Genomic DNA, 21,515 nt, shown 5'->3' with positions numbered 1-21,515 from the left:
CTCTTTCATTCCTCTTTTTTCCCACCTTTGGAATAAACTCCCTCGCTCTGTCCAATCCCATTCTTCCCTCTAGGCCTTCAAAACAGCTGTTCACCACCACCACTTCTCATCATCCCCCATCCAAATCCTTGATCTTTTCTACCCCAGTTAATCCACCACAAACCCACCTCCTTCAAATTCCCTGCTTTCCTGAAAGTCCCTGTAATGTCCATCTTATATACCAGGCGTTCCCCACCCCATCCCTCTCCCTTCCACAGATCTCCTAATGTCTCTGTTCCCCACTGTTTTATCTTTTCCACTCCCGTCCCTCTTGTCTCATCCCCCCCCCTTGCTGTGCGTTGTGTGTTAGTTCTCATATGAGCCTCGACAATGTATACAAAAAATAAAATAAAAATGCAGAGCGAGCACAAACGCAGACGAACACTTCAAAACGGGACAAGACGGCAAGATGAGCAAGAACAGCACTTTATTGTGGATGCAAAACATTCAGTTGGACATGCTGCCTACTCTCTGAATATGGATTCAAAATCAAATGGTTTAATTACCTCAGTGAGGTTTTCCCAAACGCCCCGTTGTGTACCTACCGGTGGTACGATGGACCGGCATGATCCTGTAGGTCTTTGTGAGGGTGATGGGCCGAATAACACGCTCTGTACATCATACCGTCCACAAGGCGAATGGCTCCGGCTCGGACAAAAACCTTTGTGGAAACAGATAGAGTCTGCATACTGTCCAGTGATTATGTTTTACGTTTCTGCATCATAAGCATCATGTATGTGTGTTACGATCAGTAACAATGTCAATTCGAGTTCTTTATCCATTTCCATTCCAAGGTCGGTACAGCGATAGACTCCTGCTACAAGTGTGTTTTGTCCACAAGCACGCAGGAACCTGATCTAATAGTTCGAGCGATGCTTTTACAACTGAGGCAGTGACACAGTGACCCTTTCACGGGTAATGCCATTGAATTAATTTTACATGATTGCCAACAATAACTCACCTACCCCTGACGAAGGCCACCTTGCCCCCCCCCCCCCACAAATTAAACTCTCACAACCTAATGCCAACCCCTCAAATCCACTGCATAATTTAATTGGTATTTCCATTTCTCAGCGTGTCCAAGTTCACAGACCCCCGACTCCATCCAGACACAAAGCCTCCATGGCAACAGACGGGACACTTACCCAACATCCATCCGAGGCACGGCACACACACATTGATGAATCGCCCTGCCTGCGAAGCACCAGGATGACAGCAGCATTTTCACCAGAAATCGAAATTATAAATACTTTATTGATGGTCTTTGTTTTGGCAGAATCGATTATTTTGGTTAGCATAGAAATACACATTTAAACCATTTATAGGACCATTCTATGTCCGATCAAATGCCGAGCAGATGGCACCCTTATAGCACCAAAAAGGAATTTCACGTCTTGCATCATTCAAATTAAAAGTTTACCGACGACGTTCCTCCCGATCACCCCTGCACATGGTCCAAGCGGACCGACTTTGGCCATGACCTGCTCATGTGCTTTCATTGGGATTCTCACCAAGGTCAAATTCACCGGTGGGGCACGCTCACCATGCACGCTGACCATAAGCTTCGCACAATGCACTTGGGGTGTGGGTGGGAGATTTCTCACCATTTGCCGATAATGTGAAACTGTTGGAAAAGGGGCACTGTATCTTTCGTCTCCCAATCCATCACATCCAAGCCATTCCACAAAAGCATGAGACAAGCATTTCAATTTGATCCTGGCCAATCTCCTCATGTATGTGGCATATGTAATATGTTAATCATGTGGTCATCCACAGTGTGGTCTGATCGTCCGTGGGTATACATTTTACAACCTTCCTCCACCCAAATGCCAACAAAGGTTAAAAAAAAAACACTATTTATCTGGTCCTGGAAATGCTCTTAGTGGCATTTGATTCATACTTTCATCATTAATATTACATGAAATGCTTCATTTCCATCCTTTGGCGTGAATCATAGACCCAGAAGTCACCCCCCCCCCCCCCCCGGCCGATGTCACAGGGCTATCAATTGGTACCTCTTTGCTGTCCCCGCTTGTTGTCGATGCCTGTTCTAACACTGTCAATTGTTCCGACAACTCTACCTTTACATAGACACATCCACTTCTGGACGCTCTGCATCCCGCACACCAAGCCTCATGGGGCTAGTGTAGATTCCAAATTCATGGTAATTCTTCCACGCTCGAGACCAGAACACATCTGCATTTTCTTGTTTTTTAAAATATTCAGCGGCATTTGAGTTATAACATCACTGATTTTACTCTACGCTTTGTCAAGATGATGTTTGCACAATTAATTTCTTCTCTAACATTCTTCACTCCCTATCATAAACACTTGCCAATTTACCTCCTTGGCAGTTTTCTTATTCACAATAACTTCTGACACAAACTGACGCACACACGTACCCACACACACTGAAACGTTGTACACAAACTATTTCATCAACACGTTCAGAACATTGACCCTATACCACCATAAAACATCCCACATTGTTCCACCACAAAAGTTTCAGGCACAATGAACAAATATACTTTAGAATACTCAATTCCACAAACATTCTTAACACATAATTCATTTTTTTTTTACAAATACAAAACACTATTAAACATTTGTGAAACAGCAAAAAAGGCCCTTAAACTTGAATGATGTTAACCTGTGGGACTTCAAGTCCTCCTACATTCCAAGGAATCCTCAATCCCTTAAGCCAAGGGTCCCTGATTCTTACAGAACTCAACAGATGTTCTAAGATTCCAGATCTTACAGTGCTAAGTTTACAACACCAATTTACACCTTAGGACCCGAAGACCCAATGCAGTTGGCGTTGAACTAATGCAACACCTAACTTACGCACCAACAAAGAATCGGCAGGCAGCTTTCGGTTCCTACAGTTCCTCGATTCAAAAATCAGTGGAGGAACTCCACGAGCCCCTCAAATGTTCGAATACCAGATCAAAACATTCGAACATGGCACGCATTCCCACAACCTGGCACGGATTACACATCCCGGCTTCCTGGCACGAACTATCACAACCCTGCTTTCTGGCACGGATTACAACCCGGCTTTCCCGGCACAGATCACGACAACCGGCTTTACAGCACGAAGCACCCAATAAATGACTCAACTCAATTTCCTCAGGCTTGCGTCAACCAGTAGGGTTAGAGGCATGGCACACGACTTTAGTGAATGCAGGACACAGCAAAAGGGTCAGGGAAGGGAATCTGTAGTGGTCCCCTTACCTGCTCGTTTAAGTGGCCACCTGCATCTGCACCACCTCATCTGACGTTATCTTCACCTCCGGTCCCCCCGGGATGTTGTGAGCCTTACTCGTTGTGACAATTTCTGTGGTGGAATCACTCGAACCTCCAATGGAATCGAACGTCACTCCAGTAACTCCAGTCCCAGTGAGAGGTGAATCATTTATTTACGTGTACGCGGCAACAAATGCACAGAAAAACACCAAGATGAGTCCCTGTGAACTTCCTTCTCCGAGTCCTGTTTCACAAGCCCAGCTTCTTCATAGCAAAGTTATTTGCATACAAAGAGGGAAGGGAGGGGGCATGGGTTGGACAAAGAACATTACCTGTTATTAATGCTTACTGACATCTTAATAGCCTGTTAAGATGCTCTCCCAAGCTGAAAACATTCCAGCATCAAGGTAAAAGGTGATGTTCTGATAATACACAGCTGTATGCAGTATTTTATGACCATACATGCTATTCTATAAGGATAGGGAGGGGTAACTGACAAAGAAACATTGTGAGAGACAGAACCCATGGTAAACGTTATGTACTTCACAAGATAGGAATATATTGTTGTGGTTGACGAAATTCGCAAACCACCATTCAGGTCCCTTAGGTGAGATATCTCTGTATGTATATGTGTAGTTAGTCCAAACCCGTTGTTTAGAGGGAATAAATGGAATTCATTCGGGCTGCGACCCTTCAGGATAGCCGTTTTTCTTTTACTATCTTTATTTTGGACCAGCCGCCATTACTACCACCACAACCACCACCAACCACGTCTCAACAGCCATCACACAACAACCACCAACCGCAACGCCGCTTCACAACAACAGCCACGACCCTTGCCGTCACATCTCGTTCTCGCAACCATCGCATCACCGCCATTCCCGCGCCGCTTGTGGGCGCCGATCCTGGACTCGTGCAGGGCGCGCGCCGAGCGGCGGGTGCAAAAACACCAGCCTTTCCGAAGAAATCGGATCAAAAACGATTCACGCCCACTTCTGTTCCGTCCTATCAGTGAGCATGGGGCGATTTGGCCCCGCCTCCAGGTGCGTCGGAGTATAATCGCTATATGCAGATTCGCGGATCAAAAAGCATTCACGCCCACTTTTCCTCTGTCCAATGGGGAGCCAGCCAGAGGTAAAGGGTCGAAGGTGAAGGAGCGAAGCCACGGGGGCTAAAAAGGGCCGCGTTCGCTCGCCAAAAAAGGCAGTTGAGTTGGAAAGAGTCAGTCAAGGAGAGTTGAGAAGAGAAGAGTCGGAGAAAGCAGTTGGACGGAGCTGTGGAGAGTGGGAGAGTTGGAGAGGTGGCGGCGGCGAGGCAGTCGAGAGGGCGCTCGTGTCAGAGTCGGGGAGCTGCGGAGAGGGGAGGCCGGTAACGCGACCGAGGTCGCGGTGGAGACGCTCGTCGCGGGACCCGAGCCAGCGAGATATCCTCATTCCCCCGAGCATCAACAACCCCCTCCTGTTTCCCCCCGCGCTGAGATAGTGTGAGAAGGGGGCCCCGTTCCCACCCCATTCCAGACACTGTCCGCGAGGCCCGCGGAGTCGGGGCGCCACCGCCATTTTGCGGCTCATCACCAGACGGGTAGGCTCGACGCGGTCTTGGCCCCAGGCCCGTCTGCCCCCTCATAGTGGAGGGTGGTCCCTTTTTCTTTTGCTTTGAGTATATGTGTTGTCGGCGCCGTCTGTGAAGTAAAACTGTATAAGGGTTGCCGTGTGCTCGGTAGTCGGTAGTAGATCTGCAGTGTGTGTTTCTCTTTTACATTTGCTTTTTGTGCATTATTGTGTGTTTCTTCTATTTTTACATTTGCTTTTGGTGTATAATTGTATATGTGTGCTTTCCGTTTGCCGCGGAATAAATGTGCTTTATGTTGAACTGTTTTCCCGTTTCGCTTCGTCTTTTCTCTAATTGAATCTCCATCTTACTTCACGTAAAGGGTTGGTCGTGGGCTAAATGCGCCCAATAATTAATCGAACCGTCGAGGTTGACGATAACACCGCTCGGTTATCCCGATAGTACGGAACGGGCCGCTTAAAGTGGCCCGTGTCCGAAGTCGACCTGCGGCGAGGTGCGATCGCCCGGTCTACCCTCCGTGTGGGTACTTAGGTAGGTCGAATTTGGCGAGCAACCCTATCCCACGCGGGGGGCCGATTGGCACGATCGTGGTGAGGCCGAAAGGCCCACCCGTGACGAGTTCCCGGCGTTAGTCCGAGAGGGTCACGACGGGATTGTCCGTCCGGTGGGCGACGTGCCGCGATTCGAGTTACGTGGCCGTTCGCACGCCGGCGGGCGCAAATCCGCAACAATATATTTGGCACGCAAAACTCGACTCCCCTGAGATTCACAGCTGCGAGTTAATCAGCTGAACATTCCAACCTGCCTGACAAGTAACTGGGTGAGTGGGTATTAAAACACATTTTATTTTATTCAACTAAAACTCCACTTTCACCCCACATAAGTATTGTTATGGCCACGGGTACCGAGTGCATTACGAGGGGGTTAATCCCTGTCTCTCCTCGGAAGAATTGGATCTGGGGCCACTGTTCACAATGAACTTTGTGGTGCGGTGGGTTGCTTAACAACGAATTCCAGTGTCCACTGTCTAATTTACCGTTTCACTAGAGGTCATGTGACCTCCTGACCGGGGAACACGCCCTCGGCGATGAACCAATCTTATGTTGATTAGATCTTGTCATGCGGCCGAGCGTTTACCGCTGGTGCAGGCCGACTATGACAGGTTAATTAGTTTTGGAATTATAATCTTCCAGTCTATCTAGGTTCGGCCAATGTTGGATCAATGGAAGGAAATGACAATCACGGACAAGTTGAAATGTCAAGAAGGAATTTATTATGAACAAGAAAAATAAATGAACTGAAGGATTTTTTATTTCCTTGTCCATTAAATGGATGAATTCAAATGAAATGTTCAATCAACAAAATAATATCAAACAAATAAAGAATTCAACAAGCATTTATAGAAAATGGACAAACAGCAGATGCTTATCACTACGCCTTAACAATTACACACGAGACGTGAGTACCCATTCAGGAGGAAAAATAAATCTGGTCTCGGCTGACAAAGGCAGAAGTCGTCGTGTGTATAAAAATAACCCAAAATATGTGAACGCGGCTTGGTTAACCTCTCCAAATGAGCTATCCACAGCTTGGCTCGTTTCCGCTGCCAGCACGCTGCCTCGCCGTGCACCCACCCGCAAACGGGCTCGGACACCAATCGACGTCACCCCCCAGAAGAACCAGTCGGACCGAGCAGAACCAGCAGGAACAGTCCAAATGTCACCAACTGCTGTTGCTGCTGCAGTCACAACCATCATCAGGATCTCTCACCAACTGTCATCAGGATGTCTCACCAACTGTCATCAGGGCAGTCCTGCCATCCTTTTATAGGCGACCAGTGGGGGTGGAGTCTCAAGCGAGACTTAAGCCAAATTCAGCTTGCTTATTGATGCATTCCTGCATGAGACCTCCACCAGTCCATTCTCGTGCTCATTCTCTCCCGACCATCGAACGAGATGCACCTCCCAATTAACACAGGCCTGGCTTACGACACCATGTTTGGGGTGCTGGATGAATGCCAGAAAGCAGCCATTTGCTAGAACAACCGAGCGGAAATATGAAGCGCTCACAAAACGTTAACGGGTAATCATCACCTCTGTTTATCCTGATACGAAGAAGAGCCGGTTAGTGTCCATAGAGCTGCTGAATGGGGTGTCAATCGCCTATGGAAATATGTGGGTGTCGAATGTCGATGAAAGAAGGTGGGTGCCTGAGGTAAACGATCCGAGACCACAGCCATGTTTGATTGTCAGAACTGTTCGGGAAAAGCTTGCGGTGTGATAAATGAATCAAATGTCCTGCAAGTCCAACGTGAAAATGATAATCAAAAAGAAATGTGTAAATAAATTGTGTATTTTCAAGCCAATGTGTCTTGATGGAGAGGGAATTGAACGAGTATCCGTTGGGCTAACGGCCATCTCATCGTGTGTACGAATGATGAATATCACGAATGATGAATATCACTCATGCAGAAATGAACAGACGTAAAAACACACGTCATGAACGTGTCATAAAGAGGAAAAGTTTATCCCATAAGAAAGGAAGGGAACCTGCTCTCTCGCCTTCTCCAACGCATCAAAGAGTTAGAATCCCACCAGACAAGGGGATGGGTCTATTCTGAACATGCATTTATGGAAATAACTGTCTGAGGACCTGGATGTTGCGTGCATTTCTCTGATCCGATTCTGAAATCCACAACAGTACTATGTTGGTTCTTAGTTTAAGTTGCAATAAGAATATAAAGCTAAATCAATGATGTCCCCATATACCTTATATGCATGTCCATGGGACTCATCTGTTTAATCACACAAGCGTCAATCAAGTCAATTAATACCAAACACAGATACATGCACATAAAATGAATGTAATAATCATGTTTCTTATGATCATGTTTCTAATTTCACTAATATATTTATTATATGGGCTAAAAGCATTTATTTGCCAAGTTAAATCAATCATTAAGCTTAATTGGGCCACAATCAAACTGAAAAACCAGAGAGATAATATTTTCGGAGAAATTTACCACCACACAGGCATGAGCAATATGTTGATGCCAAATTGTATTCCGCAACCATGATATTTTGCAATCTTTTGAGAAAAATCCAACCTCCGCCACCCTGTTACACCACAATCTTGTGGTGGGTGGTATAAGTAGCTGAGAGCTTTCCCTTTGAGTGAAACCAAGAGTGCAACACAATTAATCTTTTTAAAGTCCATGAAATATTATTTAAATTGGTAAATTAACTCAAATTTCCCCTCACTGGGGACAGGACCTCAATATAAATATTATTTATATTTTACCCAAAAACCAACCCTTCCACCCAGCCCCTTACAGCTCTTCACCAACCTCAGCATTCCTCTATTCACACACTTCACCCCTCACCTTCCCCACCCCACCCCACCAATGCTTCCTCACCGACCCACACACCAACCCATCCCCAAGCCACAATTACTTATCAACCCCACCCAACTCAAAAACACCAGCTTCACCAACCGCAAAGTAACCCCTCCCCAACCTCACCCACCCTTCCACACCATTCCAAACTCACCAACCATGGCCCTCCTCAACATCCCCACCGCCCTCCTCGCCAATGGCACACACCCCTCACCAATGCCATCTCACCCACCCTCAACAACCCTATCTCACTCCTCACAAACATCACCCCATCCCACCAACACTTCATCAACCCCACCCCTAACCAAGTCACACACACACACACACACACACACACACACATCACCAACCAGACCTCTCATCAACCTCACCAAGCCACCCAACCCTCACTAACATTTTTCCTCCTCACGGACCACACACCCTACTCAACAGCCCCACCAGCTCACGCACCCCACATGCATTTCAATCCCATCCACCTCATCACTTCACCAGTCCCCAACCACCTTTCCTCACCAATCCCCACTGCTCAGCAACCCCAACCCCTGCCCCACATAACCACTCACCTCTTTCACCCCTCAACGACCACACCCACTCACCAACCCCAGCCACCTCTCCTCCCCACTCCACCCATCTTCAGCAGTCCCAAACCACTCAACCTTCCTCACCAACCCTACTCCACCCACACCGTCCCCTACTCCCCCCCCACCACCACAACAGCCTCACCCACCTGCTCTCACCAACCCCACCTGCAACTGGCTCTCCGCACCACCCCCACCCACATATTCTTACCAAAATCCACCTCAACTCCACACTACTCACCCAACCAACATCAATATCACACTACTCACCCACTCCTTCGAAACTCCACCCCACTATCCAACCCATCACTCACTCAACCCCACCCGATCTCTCAGCAATACCATGCCACCTCACTTACTTCATCTCTGCCATCCTCAACAACCCCTCACTAACTGCATCTCACCTACCCCTACCAGCCCCAGCACATCCACCCTTCCTCACCAACCACAACTCACCCATTCCTCTTCCATACCAATCCCACTCACCCATCCTTCCAAAACAACCCCAATCACCCACACCTCAGCAACCTCTCCTTACCACTAACCTGCCCCCTCAAATCTCACCCCACACCAACTCAACCCATTTAAACACACACCCCTCTTAATGAAACCTACCCTTCCTCGCCAACTCTCCATTTCAACAAACACCTCATCAACACCAACACACATGCATGCGCGCACACACACTGCTTCCTCACCCTCCCCATCAATCCACACCCTTCCCAAAGCTGATCCCTACTCCCCCACGCTGGTCAATCAACAACACCACCCACATCCATGCACACTTTGCTCGCCAACCCCAACCCACCCCTTCACACCCTCTCCAATGCTTACAGATCCACAGCTCCTTACAAACCCACTACTCCTTACCAACCGCACCCACTCCTCACTAACCCCACTCCACCAGCATCTCATCCCACTCCCCCCCCCCAAACCCCCCGACCACGACCAACACCAAACCAACCTACCCCCACCCCACCAACTCACTCCATGGCCACTTTTCACCATAATTCACTGCAGCTTGAGGGAATGTGTCGACGACAAATCACTTTCGTTGTCGGTGAAGTGAAAATCGAAAAATCGATGAAATAACTTGAGCAGCAAGTTTACTCATTCACTGGACTTGCTCACAAGATGTCAGAGTGATTGTTGAGTGAACGTGCTCAAGATGTGCAAGAGAACGTGGACTGAAGAGAGAGACAGAGAGACACTCCAAATGCCATTGTTTGACTGTATCCACAAGTTGGCGTGAAACAGGCAGGAATAGAAATTTGCTGATGAAGGGTGGAAATTTTCCCAAACCGAAAATGTGCAAAACCGTTAAAATTTTACACTCATGAAAAAGCACTGTGGTAAGCAGAACAGTTTTATTGAAAATGAAAGGAAAGCACAGCAACAAAATGGAAGCCGAGATAAACCACTCTTCCCACTTCATCGGATTGTTTCAGCGCATTTTGACCATCTTTTCACCCTCCTAAGCTCCCCTCTCCACAACACCATCATCCCTGGTTTGTTTCTACATCATTAAACATTGTGCCGTCCTGCCAAGCCTGGAAGGACTAAAACAGCTCTGAATATACGGAATGCTTCATCATCTGAGATGGAACTAAAGGTAAAATCCTTTTGAATATTCAATAGGCCAGGCATAAGTTTCTGTATTTGATGCTCATCCATTTCCTTTTACCACCCCCTCACCTCACTCTTCCATTTCTCTCAATTTCCTTCAAGCCACTCCTGCCAAGCCATTGCAGTGATGATGATAAGAATACGTGAGTCTAAATAACACATTAAGCACATTATAGATATGGGCGCTGGGGGCGAAAGGCCAGTTGGTCCAGCTTTTTTTTGCGTCTTGTCTGTTTGCTCGGCTTTTAGCGCGGAAATGTACCCGATCAGATTTTCATTGTGGTTTGTAAACTGCAGCAGAGGCATCTGACAGTCTGGCGGACAATATTACCCCCATCCAAGCCCAACCAACCCCCCACCCTAGAAACAGGTACACATCGGGACATACAGGCAAAAACAGGAGAAATTTGCTCACGACAGCAAAAAGCACACCTGCTCCAGACAGGCAGCCCGGCTGCGCAGACAGATGGCCGGCAGACATCCAACAGGCAGCCAGGCTACGAAACAGGCAGACGGGCTGTGTAGATGGATGGCCAGCAGACATCCAACAGGCAACCCGGCTGCGCAGACATCCAACAGGCAGCCCGGTTGCGCAGACATCCAACAAGCAGCCCGACTGCGCAGACGGCCAGCCAGTCAACAAGTGGCCTAGCTAATCAGACGGACAGCCAGCAGCCAGCCGGGCTGCCCAGACAGGAGGCCGGCACACAGCTGGGCTGCAGGGATGTACAAACAGGTTTAAAAAAAAATAATAATAACAAAAAGAAACAACAAAGTAACGACGGACAAAAGTATAGAAAAGCAATCGGACACCCACCCACCCATCCTCCCTATCCCTTAATTCTTCTTCCCTGGGCAAAAGCAAAACCAACAGGCCAATACACCTCAATTGGTAAACGGACGTTACCATAACAAGGGGTAGAAGTTACCAAGACAACCCAATCTCTCCGACGCAACAGGTAATGGAATTCAAAAGGATGTAAAAACGATGGAAACAGACAGGCAGAGACATCTACGATGGGCACGCAGTTGAATACTCAAGAAAGGCACAAATCTGAGGGCAAAGGTGAAAGGCGAAAAGTCATGATTCAACAGAAATGAGACAAATGACGTTGAATATAAAACTGGTTAAAACTGCACCAAATGCGAATACGATATTTTCATTTTTCTACTGGAGCTTTCTTCAAAAAAGTGAACCCAGTGTTGCAAGCAGACGAGAATGAACAGACAGACATGTACAACTACTAAAGTGCTTTTCTCTTTCCGTTGAGTTTTGTAAAAAAAATAAACCTTTGATTAAAAAAACCACCCCGAAACCCAAGTGTCCTAAGCTCTTCAGGACCTCGAGGTCCTCCAGCTGATCCAGCTTTCCTGTTAGTCCAGTAATCCAGCTCCTGGCGAGACCCACAGAAATTATAAATAAAATAATATAATAACAGATGCTCAGCATCTGGATTCAAAACTCCACCAGCTAGTACGGCCCGTTTCTATAAAGTCCAGACACGAATCGCGCGTGTCCAACTCGAGAGACTTTCCAACAGGCAGCAAGATACCGCGACCCTTAAAAAGTCAAGATGACCTCTTCATGACCCTACCACTGGACCTGGCAATTTCGCATATCAAAAAGGTCACTTTTTTGGGTCACGAGAGACAGAAATGTAAAAAATTTACAAACGTTTCTGACTTTCTTTAACCGAAGCGTCCCATCCGGGGAACGAACGCTGTGTCGCGAACTCTTGGGAAAAGAAAACAAAAAGAAAAATAAAGATACACCATGGGCCACGGGTGAAAATCCGAGCATCAACGGCCAGGCCTGAATCGCCCGTTCGTCTCGGCCTCAACTGCCGACGGCAAATCGGACCCGGTCCACCGTTAAAGCTGAAGCCATAGTCACAGGTTTGAGTCCGGGACTCGGTTGTAAATAAACTCTAACTGGTTCCTGCAAAGCCCCATATCCAGCATCCCCCACCCAGTCCACCCCTTCCCAAGTGCCCGCATTAGCACCGCCAGCTCTGCTGTTCATCAAGTTACTGAATTAATGTAAATTAACCACAGTTCTTAATTTGGACAAGTTTCCGCGAAAAGCCAAAGGACTGGCTTTGAAAAGCCAGAACCGATTCTTTTTAACGATACGACGATCGATTGCTATACATTGAAACGACTTTTAACCTACTTTTGAATTAACCGTTTCCCCTTTTTGCGGAGAAAATTTTGGAGCCGAGAGAAGGGTCGTGTGTGAGAACGAACGGGAATCCTTGCCTTCCCCCTCGCGTCGCTTTGCTCCCGCCTAACACTCACCGACACCCTCTCCTGCTATCCCCTTCCTCGGCCCCATTTTCCTGCCTCGCCCTTACGCTTCCCCCCTCCCCCCGTTCCTCTCTTTGACCCAGTCGGGCAGACGTGACGCAAAAAATAATTAATTTTTGCCCCAAACAAGCAGCCCAGAGCTACTGCTAAACATATCCAATTACTGGAAATTTAACCTTCTACAAAGTCCAAAACCATAGCCCTAAACCTTTAACCCGAGAGCTCTTAATTATAGCCACTCCTAAACACCTAAACCCCTAACCCTAAATTTGAACCCCAAAATCAAACTGCCAAGAGATCAACACATTACTACATCATAATCCCCCCAGCCCTCATCCCCAAATATTCATCCCCTAACAATAGGGTGTTGGTCATTCAACATGCCCCCCCCATTACATCTAAAAATCCTAATCTAACCCTAATCATAGCTCAATAGCCAACCACAGTGTTGTTTGCATCTCTTCAAACTGATCTCTGCACCCTCCCTTTGCCAGCTCTCACTTCACAGCCTCGTCCTAGTTCGGCCACCATTCCACAGGGTAGGGAAGGGGGAAGTGAGGAGGTATAGGTGGTGGGAAATGGGGTGCAAAGCCAGGGTATCCACCTGAGGAAGAGTCAAAAGAAAAAGTAAATCAATTGGATGAAGTACTGGATTCACATTTAAGCATTGCTTGCATGAGCTTGTAGGTGTTACCATAATTAATAAAGAGCGTTTTAATGAATTACGATCGAGGCGAGGTCACTTTACCTGATCAAACCATCGGCGGGACACGGAATCGCTTTATGGCTTTTAAATTACATGAAGAACAAACACAAATGTAGAGCAGATTTGCAACCATCGTTAGAATCAAAAGCACTGAAACACAATGAGACTATGATAAGGAAGACAAAGTTTTCATCTTCAATGCCCACAGAGTTTGCATGTAAACATGTACCACGTGTACACGAGTCACAAAGCAACTCTTATTCGAGGAATAACATTTAACTGTGATATCAACGATATCAAGAAAACTTACCCCTCTGAAAACGGTGAGGAGGGCCTCCACCTCTTGGCCCCATTCCACTGCCACCTCGTCCAATCCCCCCACCCCCCGACTGTCGGAAATCACGGCCTCCAAACCCTCCATTAAACCTTGGGGAAATAGTAATAACGGTTTCAAAAGAGAAAGTGCACGTAAAGGGAGCGGGGAGAGGCGGGTGGGAGCAAGGGGAAGCATGCTCAAGGGGGGATAGTGGGGGCATGCATAGAGACGGGGAGAGGTACGAACGATATGCCGTGAGGGAGCAGGTGATGTAATCACCCATGCGAGCACACACCTGCGTGGCGTTCTCCCGCCACGAGCAGGCTCCCTGGCAAGTGCTTCGAGCCAGGCTGGTACTTCCTGGTGCGCTTCAGCGAGCAGTGCTACCAACTCCCGAGTCAGAGCTCCATTTCGCTCGTTCAGAAATGACGTCGCTTGCCCTGGAAACAACAATTATTCCATTAATTTTCAGACTTCAGCTTGATGAAAAAGAAATTAGGTTCACAAGCTTCGCATGCGGAAGCTTTTTGATTGGTCAGCATCTTGACAAAACGATGCAAGCCATGCAAGTAAAAGTTTCTCCAAGCTACCATGAAGCACAATTTAAAAGGACTTATGCTGTCTGGCTTGTACATTTGAGTACAATCAAGATTAAAATGACAACAAAGCCAAAGATGAGCATCAATGCAAAGTTATTCACAAATTAAGAACGTCAACGGACAGGAGAACGCACGACACTTGCATGGCTCATCACGGAGGCGTCCCACGCAGAACCCCTCTTACCGAGGTTTCCCACACGGCCTGTGCGGCCTATACGGTGCACATACTCCTCGATGTCACTTGGCAGATCGAAGTTGATCACATGTTTCACATTTGGAATATCCAGGCCTCTGGCCGCCACCTGCACACCGTGGCAATCGTTTGGGTCAATCCAACAGCAAAAGAGTAAACAAATTGTGAGAGTTAATGAGCAAATTCACAGTGCACATCATTACCGGAACATAGGCCCGTGGGGGAAGGTGAGTCATTTGTTGTGTACAGCTTAGGAGATTGCCTCAATCTGTGGACATGTGGCTGAGCATTTCCAACAAAATCTGGGAATACCTGGACCAACATTCCAACCACTTTTCTTTTGACATCTTTCACCATCCTCACTTATCATTCAAGGGGGATGGGAGTGCACCGTGGAAAGAGATGAAGACTTCATCAAACAAGATGATGCAACGGCTGTGTTCTTAAACACCGAAGAAGACCTCGCAATCGAGTGGCAAAGCAATAAACCAAGCGATGAAGGGTGTGCAATAATAATCGTACCGCAGTCGCCACAAGGACCGGGCGTCTGCCGGAGCGGAAGTGTCCGAGTGCCTCCTCGCGGTCTCGCTGGCAGCGGTCACCGTGGATGCAGGCAGAGGCAAATCCCGATTGGCTAAGAAAGGCGTGGAGGGCGTCGGCTCCACGCTTGGTCTCGACGAACACCAGTGTGAGAGAGTCTCGGCCTGATGAGAACGTTAATCAAACAAGTAAGGTTCAGTTAGATGTTCGAATCCTCTTTTGTTAAGACAGGTGAGTCGAGGATGTTCAGAGAACCACACCGTGCTGTGAAGCAAACCAAACCTTAATCAAAGAAAAGACCAAATACTGCATCAGAGTAATCAGGAGGAATCCGAATAAGTGAAGAGTAGAGATCGAGTCATCAGGTGGAACCTGGATTGGATTCTAGTTTCAGCTGCTACTCCACCTCCCCTCAAAATCATCCAGGCTCAACTAAGTGGGCCTTAAATTTTTTTGTGAGAATTCACTTTATGGTAGACAGACAGATAAAGAAAAAGATAAAGTAAAAGTAAAAGACCAAAAAAAAAAAAAATTAACCACACAATATATAACAATTAACTAAAACTTACTATGCAACAGACCAAAATCATTACATAGGCCTCTATCCCAAATTAACTTCCTGTTGCACTCATCCAGCACTTTCGTAATGAACTTCAGTTTTGAGGAAAATTTTTTTTCAAAAAAAAACCAAATTTTTCTTTTTCTTTTTTATAACACAAAGTCCAATGGCGAACTGGGTTACACGACAACCAACCAAACTTAAACAAGAGGTTACGATGACGTCAAAAGATATTGTCACATGAAAATGAACAAGAGAACAAAAAGCAAGAATTACACAAACAAAGACAAAAGGTGAAAAAGTAGAAAAGTGTGAAAGACTGAAGAGAGATGTGAGAAAGGAACAAAGATGAAAGATGTTGGGAAGAACCCGGATAGGTAGATTTCAGAAGGTACTCCCTGAGGCTCAAACACAGTAACAAGTCCAAGGTACCAGAGGTCCGTTAAACCAGCCTACGTAAAGAACTCCTGCAGTGTCCCCACGAGCCAAATATGAATACTACACAAGCATGAAGTTTGATCCATTTCCCCCGACTTCAGCTTTCCTTGAAGAATGCCACCAAACCATGACTGCCATACTTTGCCGGCGCGAGGGGAGCGGAGGGCGGTGCGAGGGGAGCGGAGGGCGGCGCGAGCGGAGCGGAGGGCGGCGCGAGCGGAGCGGAGGGCGGCGCGAGCGGAGCGGAGGGCGGCGCGAGCGGAGCGGAGGGCGGCGCGAGGGGAGCGGAGGGGGAATGGAAGGCAGTGTAAGGGCAAGTGAAGGAAATGTGAGGGGAGGTGGATGGAAGGCATTGCAGTACCAGGGCATTACTGGGGCGATAAAACGCGTCCCAACAGCAAGGTTATATTTTTAACCGTAGTGTTTTATGTAAAACCGGGCAGGAGCATTTCAAAATTAAAACCCATGCTATCTACCTGGAAAAGGCCTGCTTGCATGCATGCCCCAACCCATTCGCGTTTGTCCAACCTACTCGCATGCAGGAATGCACAAATCCCACCACGTCCAACCTACGTGTGTGTGCTGTCTACATACGTCTTCGTTTTCAGCCACTGCCAACTATTAATACATTGCAAAAACTATTAATGTATTTGTATTAAGATTTTTGTCATGAAAGCAGATCGCACAAAATGTGAGAAGAAAACTGTGTACATAATTGCCGAAAAAACAAGGACCCTTTCGGCGAAAGAAGAAAAAAAAAAAAACTACCCGGACAGTAAATTTCCAGCTACGAAGCCATGTGGCACGTTCTCGGCTTACCGATTCATGAACGATATCCCGTGGTGCAACGTTTGGCTGTCCTTTTCGAAAATGGGCAACGAATCTGTTTTACAGAAGACATCCTTAGTGAGTAACTTGAAAGTCCAGCACGCAGTACACCATTGGTGGTCTTTGAACTTTGCAAAAACTCTCCTCTACCCTGATGTACCATCCACTAGAACTGGAATAACCGTACCAAAAAGTTCAGTCGTCGCTTGCGTGGTCGACCAACGCCAGGCTTTCCCAACGTCAAAAAGAAATGAAGTCAATGGCTATGTATACACAGTGCACCCCAATCAGTTTGAAGGTTTCTTTCTTCACATGTTTCTGCATTGTGAAAGAGGCCCAACATCTTACCAACACTTGAGAACAGTCCGACGGTGTGGTGTGCGGACCTTTCCATGAAGCGTGTTGTAAGCTCAGTCTACTGGAAGACGATGCACACTGGAATGCAACATCAGAGGAAACGGCTGTGGCCAATTCGCCGCCCAACGTGCGGAATCTTTTTACAGCGATGATCTCATTTTGTGCCCTTTCCAACCCGCTTGATCTTTGGAAAACGCACTGGGAAACCACGATCGAAGACATTCACAATCAAATGCAGAAATAAAACCCCGAGCTGAACATCATGCGTACAAAGGATATGTTCAATCAAGCGCTCATTCAACTTGAGGACAAAGCTCTGGAAATGATCAATCATTCTCTTCATCGTTTTCACCTACCCACATCGCAGAGGGCTCACAGAGCTTCAATAAACAGCATATTGCCACAACAAACCAACTATGACGTCGATGAATTGGAAAAGTATGTCGGGGAAAACGAGCGTATGTTAGTTGAAAATCAACGTATCGCATACAAAAAAGATTCTGGAGAAAATCGACAATGGTTCGGGTGGCATCATTTTCCTAGACCCACCAGATGTAACGGAGAAAAAATTGTCACGAACTTTTGTTGGTGAAAATCCATCAAATGACGGAGATAGCGATTGCTGTGGCATCTTCTGGCATCGCCGCCACATTACTGAGCGGCAGACGAACCGTCCATTCTTTCCTTCAGCTGCCACTGAATCTGACTCTGGCAGAAAATCCCACTTGTAACATAAAAAAAAGGAACCAGACAAGCCAAACGTCAACAACAGCGCAAGCTCACCGTGTGTTGATGAGTGCACAATGTCCCACAAAGCAATATTTGAGGCACTCGACTGTATGCTTTAGGACTTATGAAACAACAACAGACTGATGGGAGATGTTGCTTTACCGTTGTCTGACGATTTCTGCCAAACCTTGCCCGTTATACCGTGAGGAACACCAGCGGACAAACTCGACGCCTGTCTGAAAGTATCGTATATTTGGCAATTTCTGCAGACAGTCCACCGCTCTACAAACATGAAAGCCAAGACTTCAGCTGATCAATCTGCATCAGAGTTCTCATCGCTTCTTCTTATAATTGGAGATGGACTCCTCAAGGCAGATCACAAGGATGGCCATATTATGATCCCCCATAAATGCAGCAATATTGTTCACTCTCGACAAATGAAGGAGTTCCGTTTATCTGAATTTGAGTCAGAATTACTAGAATACACCTTGGCCTTGTGAGAGAACAATACTCACTCCCAGGAATGACTATGTCAACGCCATCAGTTCCCAATCACTGCACTCTTTACCGGCGGATTTTACGATATATACACTAGACTAGGCGTAAGTCGGCAGCGTGTAACTCGTCACTTCGCCTAAGTCGGCACCGTCAAAAAGTCCCGAATTTATCTCATGTCAAATCCCTTTGAATAAAGGGTCATCCCTCTGTAAGTCATCATCTCTAAGTCGTCACTTCGTCTCAGTCGGCAGATGTTGTCCGTTCCCGCGTAATGGAAACTTAAGTAAATTACCACTCCTAACTCGTCACACGGAACTGCTGCCTCGTGAGAAGCCCGATTTCATGGAATCGTGATGCTCGCTCATTGGTTTACACCGCCAGTGATAGGCTATTTATAACTGCGTACACACGTTGATCGCAATGCAGGCAGGACAATGGCGACTAAACGTAAGCTTACAACTAAAACCTCCCAAGAAAAATACGACATTATCTAGTTTTGCGAGGCAAACCCACTGATGAAGAAAACAGCCATAGCTGAGAAATTGGACATCAAACGGCAGACATTGAACGATATCTTGAAGAATAAGGGCAAGATATTTGGACAAGTGGAGAAGATCATGAGGCCGGTGGTAAGTGTGAAACGCGTGGAACGTGTGTCCTTTGAAGATGTCGATGACACGCTCATCATCTGGTTTCGGCAAATGTCGGCTCAGCCAAATATTCGGTTGGACGGTGAAATGTTGCTGCTGAAGGCACGTAAATTCACTGCGGACCTCGGGCATGATGATGCCGAGACCTTGCCGATGCACTGGATAGACACATTCAAAGTGAGGTTGGGAATCGGCAAGGTCAAGAGGTGCGGCGAATCAGGCAGCGTGGATTCGCCGATACTGTCTGGATGTGATGCGCCGATACTGTCTTTTGGTGGAGGATTGCCCAGACAACATCATGGAATACAATGACCGGTTTGAGTCCTTTCTCATGCACCAGATGCCCAAGAGTTTGAGGCAGTCAAACATAACGGATTACTTCGCGAAGGAGTAAAGGATCAATCGAGCTTCGTGTTGAAGTCCGATCATGGTTTTATATTGGCTTGTTTTGTACATTACCGCACTCACTCACACATAGGCATTGAGTGGTAATCATCACCACGATGACTGTGTGTCATGTAATTTGTCACCATACCATCACTGATGGTATATGAGTTGTCTTACAGTTGTTCATTATCTTTACTTTTGATAAACTGATTCATGAATTCCATCTTTACTTGATCACTTTCCAACTCACCAATGAACCTCCACCTATGCCCTGAGGATTGCGTTTTCCTTTTGGTACAATAGCCGGCTCTCACACATATGTGTCCAGGCCACGCGCGACTTCATCCTCACCCCACAGTCATCATGAATGTTCGCATATGCGTAAGTCGTCACTTTTTTGTCGGTCCCGATGATGACGACTTACGCCTAGTCTACTGTATGTATGTGTATATATATATATATATATATATATATATATATATATATATATATATATATATATATATATATATATATATATATATTTGACAATGTCAATTGACAGCGTTGCAGACACGGATCAAGCTGGATTCGGATCTTCACCAAAATCTAATCAGTTCGTCCTTGTCACACACCCAACCTATCCAAAAAATTTCATCCAGATCCGTTCCTCCACTTTTTGAGATATCCTGTATACAGACAAACAAACAAACTAGCCAGAATTTCGTTCATAGAACGAAAAATCTTGCCGAACCGAAGCACGTGAAGCGCAAACTGAAACAAATACTTGTGACACATTGATCAGAGTCTATCGCTCGGCCTATAGAGACTTGTGGAAAGAGTCTATTGATAATGATCTAAAGATTAATCTTAAGATTGAAAACTACCAATAATATATGGATGCTAGAGAACGTTCTGTTATCGCAGGAAGCATTTTTGCTTCCTTTACAAACTACAGATCTGGAAAGCGCTCATCAAGGTATTACTCGATATGGTACCTAAGATTTGAAAACTTGACCCTGGGGTCAAAACATTTCGACCTCAGGCGCTAACTATGAAGGTCAAGGCTGATATCCACCAAAAACTTATCAGCTGAGTGCTAAACCATATGCTACATTCCTACAAAGTTTTGAGAAGATTCGATCAAAATTACTCCCAAAATTAGGGTTTCGTTAAACTCCATGATTTACCACAAAGTGACCTTGACCTTTGACCTTGACCATTATGTGTGCTGAAGGGTATTCCAATAATACTATGATATGTGTAACCACAAGAGATTTCAATGAGAATTGTCGAAGAACTGAGGAAATAAATGCTCATGAAAAATTCGTTTTTTCGTCATGACGTCATCAAATGACGTCATAGCGTCAACCTTGTTACAGATCTGGAAAGCGCTCATCAAGCGCTTTCATATGAGGTATTACTCGATATGGTAACTAAGATTTGAAAAACTGACCTTGGGGTCAAAACATTTCGACCTCAGGCGCTAACCATGAAGGTCAAGGCCGATCTCCACCAAAAACTTATCAGCTGAGCGCTAAACCATATGCTACATTCCTACAAAGTTTTGAGAAGATTCGATCAAAATTACTCCCAAAATTAGGGTTTCGTTGAACTCCATGATTTACCACAAAGTGACCTTGACTTTTGACCTTGACCATTATGTGTGCTGATGGGTATTCCAATAATACTATGATATGTGTAACCACAAGAGATTTCAATGAGAATTGCGCTCTACAGAGTGATTTAAAGGTGAAAAATAGGCGACGACAAACACTTTTATGAAACAAAGTGACAAACAAACAAATAAATAAATAAACAAACAAACTAACTTACCGACCGATACAATCTTTCCGAAAATTTCGGCAAGATTAACAAACAAGCAGTCATAGTCTGGTACTTATGAAATCGTCAACTTGACCTCTGACTTTGTCTTATAAAAGCTGTCTCTAGAGAAGGTAGCGACGCAAACCA

General features: G+C 46.2%; 2 protein-coding genes across 5 annotated transcripts in view; both read right to left on the bottom strand.

Annotated features, from left to right (window-relative positions):
• Positions 1-9,749, bottom strand: part of LOC147016446 (uncharacterized) — an 85,575-nt gene extending 75,826 nt beyond the window's left edge. For 2 of the 3 annotated variants that reach the window (XR_015049051.1, XR_015049050.1), the window contains exons 1-2: positions 3,274-9,745; positions 585-700 (exon numbers count right to left, since the gene is read on the bottom strand). The gene's annotated coding sequence lies outside the window, so the exon portion shown is untranslated. Of the gene's footprint in view, positions 1-584; positions 701-3,273 lie in introns of all 3 variants that reach the window. The other variant, XM_085845115.1, reaches the window with a different exon arrangement.
• Positions 9,750-10,177: 428 nt separating this feature from the next.
• LOC147016444 (putative ATP-dependent RNA helicase Pl10) overlaps positions 10,178-21,515 on the bottom strand; it is a 52,631-nt gene continuing 41,293 nt past the window's right edge. For both annotated transcript variants that reach the window (XM_085845113.1, XM_085845114.1), the window contains exons 15-19: positions 15,099-15,280; positions 14,568-14,685; positions 14,080-14,224; positions 13,779-13,894; positions 10,178-13,366 (exon numbers count right to left, since the gene is read on the bottom strand). In XM_085845113.1, the coding sequence (XP_085701239.1) occupies positions 13,278-13,366; positions 13,779-13,894; positions 14,080-14,224; positions 14,568-14,685; positions 15,099-15,280 (650 nt within the window). In that variant the 3' untranslated portion in view covers positions 10,178-13,277. The remainder of the gene's footprint in view (positions 13,367-13,778; positions 13,895-14,079; positions 14,225-14,567; positions 14,686-15,098; positions 15,281-21,515) is intronic.

The sequence above is a fragment of the Eptatretus burgeri genome, chromosome 11 (assembly GCF_056783735.1).
Source record: "Eptatretus burgeri isolate ZD-2024b chromosome 11, Ebu_testis_v1, whole genome shotgun sequence".
In the NCBI taxonomy this organism is placed as follows: domain Eukaryota; kingdom Metazoa; phylum Chordata; class Myxini; order Myxiniformes; family Myxinidae; genus Eptatretus; species Eptatretus burgeri.
This window is presented reverse-complemented; position numbering and strand designations above follow the sequence as displayed.